The sequence below is a fragment of the Rattus norvegicus genome, chromosome 6, assembly GCF_036323735.1.
Source record: "Rattus norvegicus strain BN/NHsdMcwi chromosome 6, GRCr8, whole genome shotgun sequence".
NCBI classification, from domain to species: domain Eukaryota; kingdom Metazoa; phylum Chordata; class Mammalia; order Rodentia; family Muridae; genus Rattus; species Rattus norvegicus.
In genome coordinates, this window is record NC_086024.1 from 29468936 (window position 1) to 29485486 (window position 16551).

Genomic DNA, 16551 nt, shown 5'->3' on the forward strand with positions numbered 1-16551 from the left:
GGTGGGGTGGGGGATAGACTACATTATGTGTTACAATTATGTTCTTGGGAACAAATAACTTGCCACTGCCCAGGATTTGCTTGTTTTTCCTATAGACATTTACTAAAACACCTTTTCCCAGAAGGCCATAGCCCTGAGTCACTGGGCCCTATTGGCTAGGTTTGAGCTTGTATGACCAGACCAGGAAGAACATGATTCCTCCTATCTGACTCCATTTTCATTGCTGAAGTTCTTTCTTATTCCTGCATTTTTGTTTTATCTTGCTTTGCTTTTGTTTCTTTTTTTTTTATTCATTTATTATATATGAGTACACTGTAGCTGTCTTCAGACACACCAGAAGAGGGCATCGGATCTCTTTACAGATGGCTGTGAGCCATTTTGTGGTTGCTGGGAATTGAACTCAGGACCTCTGGAAGAGCAGTTGGTGCTCTTAACCACTGAGCCAACTCTCCAGCCCCTGCTCTTGTTTCTTTAAGACAGGGTTTCACCCTGTAGCCCAGGCTAGATTAGAACACACTGGGTAAATACGCCAGCAATCCTCCTGCCCCAGCCCCCTAAGTGCCAGAATTTCGGGCATGCATCACCATGCCCAGCTTTTGGATCTTCCTGATAAAAGAGGACCAGAGCCCTTAGCTGGTTTGCCCTTATTAAACTACGAAGGTCATTTCTTCCCCAGGCTTTACGAGCAGCAAACCCTCATTTCCCTCCCACGATGTCTTCCTAAGTCTTTTGCAATTAGGCTCGTTTCTCTAGGTTTCCTACGGCAGGCATCTGAACGGAATTAAAGCACAAGCACGTGCCAAAATAATCTGTTCCCAAGATAGTAAATGCTGAGAAGTTCTATATTGGAACGCGCCGGGCGCTGACTGGCTGGGGCGTGATTAACCTAATAAGCTTAAAGCGTCGCTTGCCATCCACATCTGTCACGACATGAGCAAAACACGGGCTCATAATCCGTGAGACCGGGGCCCCTCCGAACCGTCCCAATGCTCACTAACAGCATCAAAACTTAGGGCATCAGGCCTGTCTTCCTCTTCACTATGGCATGGACGCCAAGTCTAGGAGTTTGTACCATGGACTTCCAATCCGGCCTGGAGCTGTCCAGATAGACCAGCCAGACAGCTTCCTGTTACCAAGGATTCTCCAAAGACTGTGAAGGTAGGAGATGGTGACAAGCTGAAGCCATGGGGTGCACACCGTCACACAATGTCATCGTCAACAGCGTCGCCAAGAGTGGCATTCAGTTCTTTAAGAGGCCTAAAGCGATTTTGCCAGGATGTCAGTGGGGCAGCCAAAAATGCCCCATCCCTTTGCTAATTCAAAGTTCCACCTTCTGTGACCCTGGTGGGGAGCTGCACCCGGGAGCGAGGCTGGCAGAGGAGACAGCAAGTTCCAGGAAGCTCCCGGACATGACTGAAGGTCTTTGTCAGCTCCCAGAAAGCCAAACCTTCCACATGAACAAATCACAAAGCCGCATGGCTACAGACATTTCGTTCAGGACAGAAGGCTCCCACAGGACACAAGAAGTAGAGTTTTCTGGGAAAGAGGGTAAGGAAAACACTCCCCGGGAGACCTCAGAGCGGGGCAGAGAGCCAAAGTGCCATCCATCAGACAGCCAGGACCATTGCTGCCAAACAGTTCCTGAGCCAAAAGGCAAAGTGGACTTCCCTGAGTCCCTGGTAAAGGCCCACCAGCATGCTTACGCCTACCTGCACACCAGCCTTTCCAGATATGAAGCAATTGTGCACCTCGTCCAGCAAGCCAGCCAGACCTGGGAGCTCTTGCAGTCCATGCTTAGCTTCCTGCTGCTGGGCTTCGAGGAGGCCAGCCAGCTTCTGGGAGAAATCTCTAAAGATGGAGAGGTGCTCCTCCGGGAAGTTAGAGGGGATCTGGCATGGCCGGTGAGGAAGGGTGAGCCCTGGGAACACCCAGACCTCCTTCAACAGCTGCTGCAGTATACAGTCAACAAGCTGCAGGTGGTGCACAGCACAGTGGCCGCCCTCACGGGGAGCTTCCTGGAAGGCTCCAGCAGCTACCTCAGAGCCACTGCCGGCCACCTCGAAGGTAAGCTGAGTACCAAGAGAGGTATAGATGAATGTCTCCTGAGGGCCCTGGGACAGCTAGAGAGTCTGACCAGTGGCTCCAGTGACCCGGGGCTGCTGGGTCCACCCTTATGCTCTGAGGACAGTGGCATCGGTGCTGACAATGAGTCTGTGCACTCCGTGGAGAAGCTGGGCAAGCAAGCCAGCTGGGACTTTGCAGCAGAACTTGGAGAATGGAAGCCAGGGACTGCAGCCCAAGGGGAGGCCAGGCCGTCAGGGCATGCCTGGCAGAAAGGTCCATACTGGACAGGTCCAGACAGACCCCAGGACTGTCCACTGTCAGGCCCCAGGATAGCAAAGGTTCAACCTGCAGTGCAGGATGAAGCCCGGAGTTCGAACACTTCCAGCACTAGCCCAGAAGCAGTCACCTCCAGGCCTCCAGAGGCTGCCAAAAGCATCCCGTGGGACTCTCTGGGGACCGAGATCCCTGTGCAGACACAGCTTTCTCGACGAAGCTCAGGACTGATGGGTTCTCCGTACCTGAGTGGAGATGAGGACAGCAGCCCAGAGGAGGAAGATGAACTTGGCAGCACGGATCTGCATCCTGAGCCACAGAAAGCCCTTCCTTCAAGACCACAGTCCTCACCAGACCCCCGGGAGAGCCTGTTTCAGCCATACTCCACGAAGCTTAGGAGCCCCCAGGCCCAGGAAATGATTCTGAAGATGAAAGAGGCCATCAGTGAAAGGATCAAGTTTGTCCCCGTGCCTTCCAGACCCCAGGACTGGGCTGAGGAGGAGGAAGGGAGGTCAGTGGTCCCTCCGAGACCCAGATCTGTCAGTGGCTGCAGGAGGGCCCCTGAGAGACAAAGGAGGTCGCAATCAGAGGGATGCCTCAAGAGCCATGTGGAAGACCCCACCCTCCAGGAGCTGAGGAGGGTCCAGACAGACCTCAGTAAGAGGCTGGAGGTATTTTATGCTCTGGGTGCCACACAGCAGGGACAGAGCAGGGAGCAATGTCTGCCACCCAGGACATCACTGCTATGGCCTCCCACCAACTGCAGGGTGAGTCCCAGTAGTGCCATCAGCAAGTTCAAGGCCTCTCTCACCCAAAACTTCAGCATTTTGCCCAACCAGGACAAGAGCATCTTCCAAAGAGGTAGTCCCTGCTTTGACAGTGACCAGCCTTGCCAGGGGAAGGCTGAAAAGCTGCCAAGTGCCATCTTTTGTGGCAAGAAGAACAGTAGGGCTCCCGGAGACAATGAAAGGGACATCAGGGCCTGTCCCACCAGAACATCAGTCAAGAAGCTTATTGAAACTTTCAGTCCTACCGAGAGTCCGAGGATGCCAAGGGACTGCAGGAACTTGGGGACAAGCCCCTGCCTCAGGAAGTGGGGTGTTCCTGCCATGCCTCCCAGATTTCCTATATACAGGGGGCTAGCCCCCCTGTATCCTAAGCCCCAGATTTCTCCAGCAGTAGGCAGAGACCCTCTCAAGCTGGGCATGAGCTGGAGGCCTTCTGCACCCTTTCCCTCCCTTCCTCCAGCGGAAGCATCTGAGGGTGAAGACATAGGCGGTGAAATGGAGGAAGACCTGCAGAACCTCCCTCCACCACCTCTGGAAATCCTGATGGACAAATCGTTCACTGCTCTGGAACATCCAGAATGTAGCCTGGAGGAGACCCTGTTACCAGAGCTTCAGGAGGCCAGACGTCCAAAAAGAACATGGGCTTCCCCCAAGCTGAAAGCCTCCATGAGCCCCATGGACTTGCTCCCCAGCAAGGGCAATGGCAGCTCCCCGAGGCTACAGGGCACCAGGCCCGGGAGCACCAGTAATGTGGGCAATTCCAGAAAGTTGACCTTGGACCTTAACTCTCAGCAAACAGCTAACCCAAGCCCAGAGGCGGAGGGTGGAGCTCAGATTCAGGCACCCCCAGAGAATACGGCAGGCCTCTCCAAGCATCACCAAAAGGCAATTCCCAGGCATCACGCTAACCCTACATCTGGGCAAAGCAGGGCCTTGGAGCCCAGCCTAGCCAGATTTTCACGAGATCCACACTCTCCAGAAGCGTCCAGGAAGGGTCCAGAGAGAAGCCCTCCAGGAGTCAGAAAGGCCTCTCCCCCAAGAGCTCAGTGGGCATCCCAAGGAGGCAGGAGGCTGCAGAGCCTGCCCTCCACTCATGGACCGTCCCAGCCGGGCCTCCGTGCTGTCCTCAGCTCCCCCAGCCCACCCCTGAGCCCCAGGACACTGAGCCCACCGGCCACAAGAAAACCAACTTCCCCACCATGCCAGTACCCGCAGTCCAACCCAGCCCCAGGGAGCCCTCCTGTCCAAAGGACAGAAACAAACACCCCCTCCTCTGCTTCCTCTTCATCCCCCTCAGTGTCTCCATCTCGAGGGTCCAAGGACTCAAGTCACTCTGAGGACAGCGAAGGTACCACAAACAAAGCATCCAGGGGCACATGTTCCGTACTCTTCCCGGCCACAGCTTTCTGTGAAGCTAAATCGTCATTCTCAACATCCCATCCACAGACGCTACCAGAACCTGGGGGCCTTCTGAGGACCCCAGCAGGAGGCTGGAGGGGCAGCGCAGGGCCACGACTGAGGGCAGATTCACAGAAGAGAACAGTTCTGAACGCCCTCGACGCCCTGCCTTTTGTCAGAAGGACAGCTTCCGACCGCCAGCGCCAGCAGGGCGACCCACTTCAGCTGCCCAGCTCAGACTGGGAATCCCATCCCTGCCAAAACAGGTAAAAGGTGCCTCACACCACGGCCCACGCAGAGGGACCGTCTGGGTTAATAGATTTCAAACTGTGTTCCGAAGGAAGAGGCAGGAGAGGAGAGAGAGAGATAAAGTGTGGCCAGCAGCCAGGTCTCCCACGGATCGTGGGCTTTCACACCACCCCCAGCAGCTGGCTCACCGCCTGCCTGAACACAACAGCTACCCTGTGTTGTTGGTGCCTCTAGCGGGTTCTCTAATCATCAGGACCCTTTAAACTCTTAAAAATTATTGAGAACCCAGTAGCCATTATAAATGTGAGTTACACCTACTATTTTTATTAGAAGTTTAAACTGATTAATATTTAAATACTTTTTTAAAGAATAAGCCCATTTTACACTCACAAAAATAGCACATTCCTCAAAAATAAATGGCATTAAACTCAATCCTTCTGCCTCGGCCTCCTGAGTTCTGGGATTACGGTCATGAGTTACCATGCCAGGCCAAAAATAAACATATTCATTAGAAGGAGAGGGGGTGGAGATTAGATGTAAGGACTATTTTCATCTTGCATTTGCAGACCCGTTGGTGTCTTCTGGCTTAGTAGAAAGACAGTTGAATCCTCAGGTCTTCTATTGTGCATACTACACATCCATTGGTTCAAAATTACCCTCGAATTCCTAAGAAATGGACCAGGAACTCCTTTGAATTATGAGGGAAATTGGTTGAACCTTGAACTTGCCCCACCCAGAAGTGTCTCTGAGATACCCAGGACCCACGGACTATAATTTAAGATCAGCTGGCCCTGAAGACAGGACTAGAAATAGTGGAGCAGGTTCCCAGATCTCCAAGGGCTTGGCTCCATGTCACCGCCCACTTCAGACTTCTGTAAAGTGGGGGCATTCATGAGCACCACGGTCCAGAGGGTGAGCTGCCCTTCCTGCCCCAGGCACACTGAATGCCCAGTGTGCCTTTCTCAGCAGGGACAGGCTGATACATGCTATTGGCCCAGCCTGCAGACAGTTAGAGCACACAGCTGAGGGGTCCAGGAGGCAGGAGAAGAACTCCTATGCTTGACAGATGGTGTTACAGAATATGTAGGGGTAGGGGTGGGACGTGTTAACTGGAGGCCTATTAGAGACACACTCTATCAGGGCACTTGCGATCAGGTCAGACAATGCTCCGACACCGGCACTCCCTGTCGGTATCGCTCGCAGCCGTGTCAACCGGCAGTTAATTTCTGCCTGGGTGAATGCATCACGGGCTTCACAATGTGTCTAGGCATAAATGGTAATTTTTTTTTTTTTTACAAAGTACTCGGCAGTCAATTTTAAATAAAGATAGTATCTCGGGAAAGTTGCGCATGGTAATAGTTCTATAACCTTCCCCAGCCATTTGGAAGAAATGAAATATTGATTATTTTTGCAAGAATCTTAACATAACACTGCTCTTTTCTTTCTAAGAACTTCGATAAACCCTGCTTACTCTGATATTAGATTTCTAAAACTGTGCCCTTCAGGAGGAGAGCTTGAGAGTACAGGGACAATGAAAGGGCAGTAATTAAAAACACCAACATTCTAAAACAGCGGGAGTGTAAAATTGCTCAAGAAGAAAATAATGCCCTTCTCCCAGGCTTCTCCTCCTCCAAATAGAACAGCCTAAAAGGCTCGTTCCATGTTCTGAATCTCAATTGTGTGTGTGTGTGTGTGTGTGTGTGTGTGTGTGTGTGTGTGTGTTTAAGAAAGGAAGCATACTTGTAACTTGAAAGAAGGGTCCCCCAAGATCAAGTGGAAGGTCAATTTATCACTTGCCCCATTCCCCTTCCTTTGGATATGACCACGAAGTCTGAACACACGAAGGGGAAACGCCTACATCCTACCAACCACCCTACACCAAGGTGTGCATTTTGCACGTGGAGGCAGAAACCCGTCCAAAGTAAGCACACGGAGCCTTTGCCTCTCTACAGAAAACAAGTATCGTTTCCTACCATCCTGCGTATGAGCAAACTGTACCAGGTGCTTAGGTGTGGCTTCCCCAAGACCACACAAGTTGGTGCCAGAGATCCAGAGAGTGCTTCCAAAGCTGGTGCTTGCAAAGATATTGTCTTGCAGCTGAGTCAGGCGTGCAGACTTCAGGGCCCTAAAGTTGTCATTGACTCTCCTCTGTCACTCCATGCTGGGCAGAAGCCTGTTTTGTAGGAAAAGGGTGGCCCTGGGGATCGGGAACAGTCCTTGGGAGTACCCCAGGAAGATCTGAGCTTTGACTGAGTATATACCGAATCCCCAGGAGAGACCATATCTCTAGTCTCAAAGTATTGAAGTCGTAAGCACTCTAGAAGGCTCTAGGCTTTCTCCCTACATGCCTTGCTTCTCATCATTGTCTGACCTGAACTGGTAAGGCAGGAGCATTGTGGGAGTCCCACATGGTGCTTGGCTCAGGCTACCCAGTGGCCAGCAGGACAGCATGTAGGCAGTCTGTCTTAAGAGTTCCAAAGAGTCAGAGCCACAGCCACAGAGGGTGGGCTAGAGATCCCTGTGTGCCCTGAACAGGTTCAGGGAGAGCCCTGGGACAGTGGCTCCAAGGCCAGTGGGCTTCTTGATCCTGACATATGTGCTCTACCCTGACCACACTCTCCTCCTCCCACCCTGATGTTGTTCACCTCCAAACACAGTTTGTCCACTGGTTTGACACCCATGTGCTGGGTAAGCATAGGAGAGCATTTTGTCACAGGCAGAATGTCACAGGGATGCACAGGTAGGAGGCAGAACTCTTGTTCTGCTCTAGAAGGGACTAAGAACTCTCTAGTCAAGGCCCACTTCTCTGAGCCTTGGGTACCGAAACTGTATGATGTGTGGTCCCTAGAGCCCTTTCTGGGTGCGACTTCCTGTAAAGCAGCACTACAGAGCCAACTCCTCATTATCCACTGAGCTTGTACATGGGAGTTGTGCACGCGCTTCTCCATTTCACGCAGTACTGGTACCTGGGGGGCCCTGAGAAGCGAGGCACTGTTATGATTTCCAGTTTACAAAGGAAAAACTCAAACTCAGTGGGGTTAATTCACCTGCAGCCAGACACACCTACGGCAAGAGGAAGAGCCAAGCTTTCAATCCAGGCAGCCAGACTCCAGCCTCCCCCAGCAATCCCGGGCCAGCATCCGGCCCTGTGTGGCTTTCAGAGTTAGTCCTGCCTACCAGACTTGTTCTATGCTTGTCAAAACCACGCCCCATTCTCCCAAAGCATAGCCAATCAGCGTTGGAGCTCTGTGAGGGTCCCTTCCCCTTTCATGACCCTTAGTCAGGGCACTCAGGGGTAGGGACGCTCTAGTTTAGCCAAACACTGGGTGAGACTGGGCAAAGCCTTTTCTATTTGATTCCATTCAGGAAAGGAACGGCAGTTGTGCTGAGCAGGGATGATTCTCCCCCACACCCTGCTGTTATTGTTGTTTTTAATTCAAGCAACGAAGCCTAGCCCTTTATTAAACAAGAAGTGCTTTAGAAAAACAAAACAAGATAAAGGGTCAGTCCTCTCTGGCTCAGTTCCGAGCCACAGGATTCTAAACACAGAGGAGAGAGCAGGAACCAACCTGCTGTAGAAGTGCTGGGAGCTGGTTCTCACCATGCCTAACCAGACCAGGCACGAGAAACAGCAATCTAGCCTGCTGAGTGATGGAAAGGCAGAGACCTGGTACCCAGGCCAAGCCCTAGGCTAGATGTAAGAGGGATGTGAAGGGAAGGGAGAGGCAGAGGGGAGCCAGGTACAGGGAAGGAACCGGAAGGAACAGTAGAGGAGTGTCTGACCTGTTCTCTTTCTCTCGGCAGCAGCAGCAGTAGCAGTGAGGAGAACGCCAAGCAAGAACTCCCACCTTGGAACAACTCCCGAGTCCCAGAATTGCAGAGTAGTAGCACCAAGTGGACCTCTCCTTTGGAGCTCTGTGTGCTGGGCCATGGGTTGCAGCCAGAAGCCCGGCCGAGCCGTAGCCAGGACAGATCCCAGCCAGAGTCACAGCCCCAGCACAAGGAAGTTTCGTGATGGGTGGCCGGTGGGGTCACATACACTGATGCCAGTCACCCTAGAACACGAAAAACTAGAGACATGTTCACACTGCACCATGGGTGGCAGGCAAACCAGTCCACACCTCAGAGTTGACTTGGAAAGACCTCGAAGATGCCCCCGCCAAAGGGTCTCCAAAATCTTAAGCAACAGTTGGATTCACTTCCAGAGCCTGCTCTGCCTTGGTTTAAATGTTAATGAAAACTTTAGACCCTAGGATGATACTCTTTATCTTTCTGAGTGCTGGCCTTAATTAGAGGGATAACGTATTCATGCTCAGAGGGCCATGTGTCTTACAAGATAACCGGTGGTAATCATTTAAACCACAACAGCCTGTGAAACAGTGTCCTCCAGTTTTACAGAGAGGAAAACCAAATGTGTCGGGGGTGGGGGAAGCCCAAGGGTCAAGCTGGGGGTCAGACAGATGTGAGGGTACGGACGTAGGTGGCCTTCTTTGTGTTCCATTGCCTTTGAGTGTTCCACCCCTGTACCCGCCTGCGGCATACGAATAAAGAGAAGCCTTTTCGATTTAAGGTTAAATGTTATGACGGTTAATGTTTGGTCATGTCTGTGAGGGATTTTCTAGATTGAGTTCACTGAGGTAGGAAGACCCACCCCCACTGTCATTGGCACCATTCCACAGAGAGTCCTGAACTGCAGAAAGAAGTCAACTGGCTACCAGCATTCACTTTTTCCTGCTTCCTGAGTGGGGATACGATGTAACCAGCAACCTCCAACTCCCGCCACAAGCATCCCCCAACCCGTGAGCCAAAATAAAGCCTTCCCCCCTTAAGCCGATTTTTGTCAGCATAGTGTGTCCCATCAAGAAGAGTGACTCAGACGAGTGGTTTCCAGCCCCTCCAACCCACCCCTGCACCCCTGCTCATGCCAGTGCTACAAACACAAAGCTTCCAGCTCCTGCTTGCAGCCTCTCTTCCCTCAGCCCCAGAGTGGATCAAATTCTCCAGAGGTGGGAAGGGAATGATGCAGGCTCACATGCCTGGCTCCCTGAAGCTTCTTGCCAAGTTTATTCCTAGGTCATCTGCAGAGAACGTCTGCTGGAGCTGGCAGCAAAGCGAAAAAGCACTGTTCGTGCCCCAAACCCCTCTTCTGCCAAACAGCTAGATACTTGCTGTGGATCCTGGAATTTTTCCATTGGGAGCTGTGCAGTACTTTCTGTCTAGAAAAGAATTTGCAGTAATTGGGTGATTCAGTGCCTGCTCAGTGGGTTGTCAAAAGACAAGAATTCTCACCCACGGGTACAGCTGAGCAGGCTGAATGCACCCGATCTGCTGCAACGCTGATGTTTTAAGTTTGAGAAAATGATTGACCTCAAATCTTTTTGTAGTTGTTAAAATAGATTGTGGCCTCAAGCACATGTTATACTGGGTCCTGGAGCCTCTAGCTACTTCCTGTTCTTCTCTTCCCAGGGTCAGACTTGTGACTGACTACAAGGATCTCATGTGAATTATCACGTTATTAAAATGGGAATGATGGGGCTTATCCCTTCAGTGAATCACCATTGATTAACTAAATGACAAAGAGGCGCCACACTTGTCCCTGTTAGCAGGCCTGTGTGTATTAGTGTTGCTGTGTTGACTTCAGGGCAGTACCTGAGCCTTGAGTATAGTTCTGAGATGGAGTCTAAAACATACTGCCTTCAATCTGGGTAGCTCCCAAAATGGTTGGCAAGCAGCTTGGGGAACAAGCAAGCAGGACTGGGCAAGCCCAGGACATCAGGGCAAGCCCAGCACATCAGGGCAAGCCCAGCACATCAGGGCAAGCCCAGCACATCAGGGCAAGCAGAAGCAAGCAATACAAGTGGCCTTTGAGAGCTTACCCAATGCACTGGCTTCAGGGACCACTGATCAGCAAGTAGCTCTTGACCTTTTCTCAGGCTTAGAGCAGCAGTTCTCAACTTGTGGGTCCCAACCCCTTTGGGGGATCACATGTCAGATATCCTGCGTATCAGATATTTATATTGCAATTCATAACAGCAAAATTACCGCTATGAAGTAGCAATGAAATGTGGTTGGGGGTCACCACACCCGAGGAACTGTATTAAGGGGTCGCAGCATTAGGAAGGCTGGGAACCACGGGTTTAGAAGCAGATTCCTGGGGTTCTAATGAGACAAGGCAGAGCCCCAGCTGTTGGTATTACACAGAAACAGAGTAGATGAAATCGGGGTGTAGGGGACCCTGACAGCGGAGAAATGATGAAGGTGAGGGAAACGGAAATTCAGTTCAGCTCACATTAGTTAGCCAGTGCCGAGTCAAACTTCTGGAGTCGGATGCCAAGTGGTTTAATTATTTTTACAGTAAAACTTGAAAAAAAAAAAGTTTCCTCAGGACAATTACTACAATAAAGCTTTGGGTGTGGCTAAACGAACTCCTTTGCAAAGTACAATCTCTTTAACAGAATCCGGTACCGTTTGCACTAGAATGGTTTCTACTGAGTGGTAAGCAATGCCCAGGATTTGGGGTTTTGAGGCGAAGGCTCCGTGGAACCTTCCAGATGGGACAGGTGTCAGTTACTTCCACTGAAGAGGGAAGCCCGCGTGTGTAACGACTGTGTTCTCCCCAGTACTTATCTGTGAGCTCGTGGACCTCTTGCTCACTACACTGGGGTATACATGGCTGTAGCAGAAGAAGAGTTTTTTAAAAGTTGGAGTTTCTGAAACCCAGAGGCAAGGATGAACCTGGTAATCCCAGAGGAAGGCAGATCACCAACCCAGGCCTCCCTCATCTAAGGGCCCAACTGTAGAAGTTCAGGTTAGGTTCAGTCCATTAGTGTCTGAGAGCCTCTACTGCAGTTGTGAGAGCGAAGGCAAACAGCCTGAAACCAGAAGACAAGTTACCTCCTAGAGGGTCAGCACCCCAGACAACTTCCTGAAAGAACCAGGGATGGGCTTACGCTGTGCCTCTCCCTCCCAGAAACTAGGCCTTCCCCTTGCATGCTGTGTGGCAGGCAGAGGCAGTGAACAGCAGCTGCTAAGTACCCTGTCAGCCGCACATGCAGCATCTTACCCTCTAGAGAAGTTGTCACGTACTGAGATCCTTCGTTGGTTGGCCATATGTCCTTATGTGTGATATAATGTGAGGCCCCAACTGCCACTAGACCCAGGAAGCAATGACCAAGCACTCATATGGCCCAGTGGCCCTCAGGCTATGGGAATTCTGAGTCACCTTCTACCAGAGCATGTCAGGAGAGAGTTAAGGAGCTGGGAGCAAGAGACACAGTGAAGTTCAAAGGTCAGACATGACGAGCTGACCCCAGAGCAGGTGGCTGGCAGTGGAGGCTTGGTCTCCGTATCAACTTCACCTAGCTTAAGTTACCAGTGAGTTAGACTTCATTCGAAAGAAATTAAACCCACTTCAAGCTGCAAGACTTAAAGCATCAACTCAGGTGTATCCCTTCCAGAGACCAGGCCTTCCCCAAGAGTCAGGTCTCTGGCTTTCCATAGGGAGAGCATTACTGATAGCATGACAGGCAGGTTCCATCGCACAGGCTTGCAGAGCCTTTTACCTATGCTTGCCCACTCTGTCAGAGAGCCTTGCTGGGGCCAGATCCACTTCTTTTGCTCCAGAGAGAAAAACCACAATTTTTGTTCATTATTAAACCAATGAGTCCAACCCACCAAACACTCATGAATGTACTTTCCCGGGTAGAGTTAGAAACCAGCAAGCAACATCATTTTAATCTGCCATCCTTCATACCAGACAAGGAGGTGTCTCCACAGATCCGTGGGGTGCATCCCACCCATAGTCTTAGTTGGGCTAACTCGCCTCTGGCGGTGCAGACACAGTCTCCATCCCCATGGCAACCTCAGAGCTATAAGGAGGGAGGTATCAGCCCAGCTTTTACCCAACACATTTAGTAACACAGCAAACAGATAGGCCCCGAGGGGAAAACACAATCTTTTATTTCCATCAAAAGCATTACAAAGGGAGGGAAAAAACGGTGCAAATATAGTATTCTGACAGAGCAGTGACACCTTTTCGCAAGTATAAATACAATCCTCACGACGAAATATAACCTCTCGCTGTGGATTGTGCTGTTGTTTACCGTAAGCTATATCTGTTTTCCTTCTGCCACACACCCAGTCCAGAACCTCAAGTAATCCAAACAGATAGAAATGCATGGCAGGCGGACCAAAGAGATTTTTCTTCCCCTTCCATTGCAAAGAGCTGATGCTCAACAAGGCTTGATTCATAAATCCTACCGTGTGAATGGAAAAAGATCTTAGAAATGCATTCTTTCTTCTAAAATAAACCAGTGCTTTGCATGTACCAGGGGAGCTGGTACAGTGAGTTATGCGTGTTGACATGTTTGTCAATTGATCATCTGGTCGACCGCTTACGGGCTGCCAAGCACCCACTCTGTCTTCCAAAGGAAATCTTTTCAAAGGTAATATATTTTTAAGTAGCCCCACATCAAAGATTTTGTTGAACCACCATAAAGTAAATGAATTCTGAGCCTGTATTAACAGAACATGGTATATTGCACTACCGTTTACTTCCTGTGCCTACCTAAAGCTTAGATAAAGTCCCATCAATCCATCCAGACGTTTTTATGAAATGTAATTAAAGATGCATTGCACACGAGGAGGCGCAAACAGTTAATCCACTCAGCTCCCCTAATTCAATTTTATGGAGAACTCAGACTCTGCTGGCTTGATTACACTTGTGGACTTCAGAAAGTCACTCCCAGGGTTACGTGTGGGCCCTGCGTTGGATAACAGTAGCTTTCTACTGATCCAACAACCAGGGCTCTGAATGCTGACATCCTAGACACCCCAAAAGTCTGTTGTTTGCACCAGCATCAGACCTTAGCTGTGATGACAGGCCTTAGCTAACTATGGGATAGCCACATGGGGGACAGGGAGTGTGACCAAGAATTAGAGTAGAATTAGAGAAGGGGGGGGTGACAGAAGTGGCTCACTCTTGGAAACCAAGATGGCTCCTGGTGACCGGGATTAGGGGGGCAGGCACACCTATTTAAATCACCTTTTTGAGCATCCTAGAGATTGCCTCTCTTTCTGTCTCTCTCTCTCTCCCCCCTTTGTGTGTGTGTGTGTGTGTGTGTGTGCGCGTGCGTGCGTGCGTGCGTGCATGCGCGCGCGCGCTTTGTGTTTTGAATGTTCACCTCTGTCTGCCTTTATTTCACAATTCTGACAAAGAACTCAATATCATTGCCCTCTTCCCAGAGCTTCACACTGACCCATAAGAAAAGTAAGGAACGGCTATCAGAGAGCTGGATCTAGTAGCAAAAGTTATTCCCAGTAGTGGAGAGGGAGGAAGAGGAAGATATGAATGCCAGGCCTGCAAACATACATACATACATACATACATACATACATACATACATACATACATACACACACACACACACACACACACACACACACACACACACATTGTAGTAAAAACAAACCAAAACAACAACAACAACAACAAAAACGGTGCACCAGGTTCCCTCGCATACTGTTCCACACTTCTCCCCAGGCTCCCTCTGACCTGAGCAGTGGCTCTCTCACTAGTTCTGTCTCCGGTGGACCATTGGAACTAGTGCTAATTTATACCAGCTCCACGCTGGCCCCCATAGTACTCACTAACCCAGGCGGTGTCACGCTGTTCTGCTTTCACTCACAGTTGGCTTGGTGGGTTGTTGCCACACCAGGCACACACATCCGGATTCCATGGCGGGATTGGTGTACCGTCTCTTGAACTCAATTAAGTCGCTACATGAAAGAACACACCACACAATAACCTCTGATCCAATTGATAAGATATAATTTGCCCATCTAGACAGCACAAATCCTGTACACACCCATCCCTTAAAAATATTCATAACAACCTGTATCTTTGTGCAGAGAAGAATCTTAACATCTGCCGCCATGCTCTCCCAGCTCCTTCTCCTCTTTCTAAAACTTTTCACCTGTCCATCCTTCCTTCTCATCCAATCCTGTACCTGCCTTCCTTCATAAAGGAACACACACACACACACACACACACAAATTATCAAGATACCCTAGGGTATATAACAAATCTTTGTCTAAAGAAAGAGGGAGGGAGGAGGGAAGGAGGGAGGAAGGGAAGAAGATGGGAAGGGAAGGGAGGAAAATCAGTTGTCAGACTTTGTAAAAATTGACTGGGTTCTTTGAAAGTTTCCATGTCTTTCAATGTGAAAACAAAAGATTAAAAAACATTTTGCTCACAGCCCCAAGTCTATGTGTCAAATATACCAAACATGGGTGAAATTAAGTTTCTGATGCTCCTTCACCTCAGGCGGAGTCTTGGGGTGATCTGTCAGTCAGATAGATGGTTAGCAATTACTTTGGCCCCTAAATGGCAGCCTTGATACAGAGGCTGGAAGGAGGAAAGTCTGACAAGGACTATACCTTTTCTCTGTGTGTAACAATCTTCCTTTCCAAACTACAACTACCTACATTGTTTCATTAAACTTATGTCCCACCAGATTATGAACAAAGTATTTCTTCCTCACCTCTTATAAAAATGAATAAAAAGTGATGTTTGAGAGCTGGTCAAAGATGTGTCACCAGCTAGTAGCAGGAATTCCAAAACAGCTTCCTTCCCAACGCTCCTGCCACAAGCAGCTTCTAACAGTGACTCTCAACCTTCCTAATGCTGCCACCCTTTAACACAGTTTTTCAGGTTGTGGTGACCTCCCCCCAGCCATAAAATTATTTTGCCACTACTTTATAACTGTAATTTTGCTACTGTTATGAATCATCATGTGAATAACTGTTTTCTGATGGAACCCCGTTAGAGGGTCCTTTGACACCTGCAAGGTCTCAATCCTCAGGTTGAGAATCACTAGTCTACATGGTTCCATGGTGGGCTGAGGCAGCAGCTTCTGAAGGAGACAGCACAGCCTTCTTGGGGAGTGGAACCCATTTATAAATAGAAAGCTAATTTTCAAATCCAACCACAGCTCCACCCTAATTTTATCCATTCCTCTTAAACTAACTTGGGTAGAATTTTAAACAATAATCCTCACTCTGGACCCAGCTAGTCCCCTCTTCTCTCTCCAAACACAGACTGCTCCTAGCATTAAGTGAATAGGAGTCTTAAAACCTCACTGCCCCTCACTGCCGTGACCACAGAGTAGCTGCCAGGTGACAATATGACAGTACACAGCAGTTGCTGTTACAAGTCCCCTTCAGGGAGCATCAGTATACCCGCAAAATGGTAAAAGGTGACAGATTCACCAGAAAAAGAAAATGCAGGCCCTTCATGAAAATTGCTTATCTAGCTGTAACCCTTCCTTTGAACAGGACAGAACTGGCTGTGTTTACAAAACCCGGTGCCTTTTTAGAACTATTGTTTGGTTACAGGCTTCTGGTATCGCTCCGGAAGCTCTGGATCACTTTCTGCACGTAAAACCCAAGGAGAGCCCAAGGTGATGCTAATAACAGCTGTCAACCCACAAGGAGGTAATTATAAAGCCATGATTAAAACAAACCAAACCCTTCAGATGTCACAGCCTTCTTCAACGGAATACCAGGTTGACAGGGAATCAGACACCAGACCACCCCCTGAATAAGCCCAGGGATAATGACCAAACACATCCCCCACATGGCCCTGACTCAGAAACACCACCACCGAGCAAGCAGAGAGCACCCTGTAGCCCAGCTAGCAGCAGTACCTCCTCCAACCTCCCGCCTCCTCTTAGGTCTCATCAGCCTGGCTGTCTGATCCTCTGCAGAGTCCTGGGCCCCT

At 49.8% G+C, this 16551-nt stretch overlaps 1 protein-coding gene across 2 annotated transcripts; it reads left to right on the plus strand.

The window, feature by feature from the left end:
* Positions 1-296: 296 nt before the first annotated feature.
* On the plus strand, positions 297-9606 carry Pcare (photoreceptor cilium actin regulator). 2 transcript variants are annotated; one of them, XM_006239771.5, is made up of 2 exons: positions 297-4789; positions 8577-9606. In XM_006239771.5, the coding sequence occupies exons 1-2, from the start codon at positions 1185-1187 to the stop codon at positions 8785-8787; spliced, it is 3816 nt and encodes a 1271-aa protein (XP_006239833.1). In that variant the 5' UTR covers positions 297-1184; the 3' UTR covers positions 8788-9606. The 2 variants fall into 2 exon arrangements, with proteins under 2 accessions (XP_006239833.1, NP_001386165.1); NM_001399236.1 differs by having other exon boundaries at positions 882-4789; positions 8580-9606.
* Positions 9607-16551: the final 6945 nt, after the last annotated feature.

What these genes read in the sequence shown, in the direction of transcription:
- Pcare (XM_006239771.5), top strand. Translation starts at nt 1,185, where the DNA reads ATGGGGTGCACACCGTCACACAATGTCATCGTCAACAGCGTCGCCAAG. An exon ending in TCCCATCCCTGCCAAAACAG is followed by an intron (nt 4,790 to 8,576) that starts GTAAAAGGTGCC and finishes TTCTCTCGGCAG; the next exon opens with CAGCAGCAGTAGCAGTGAGG.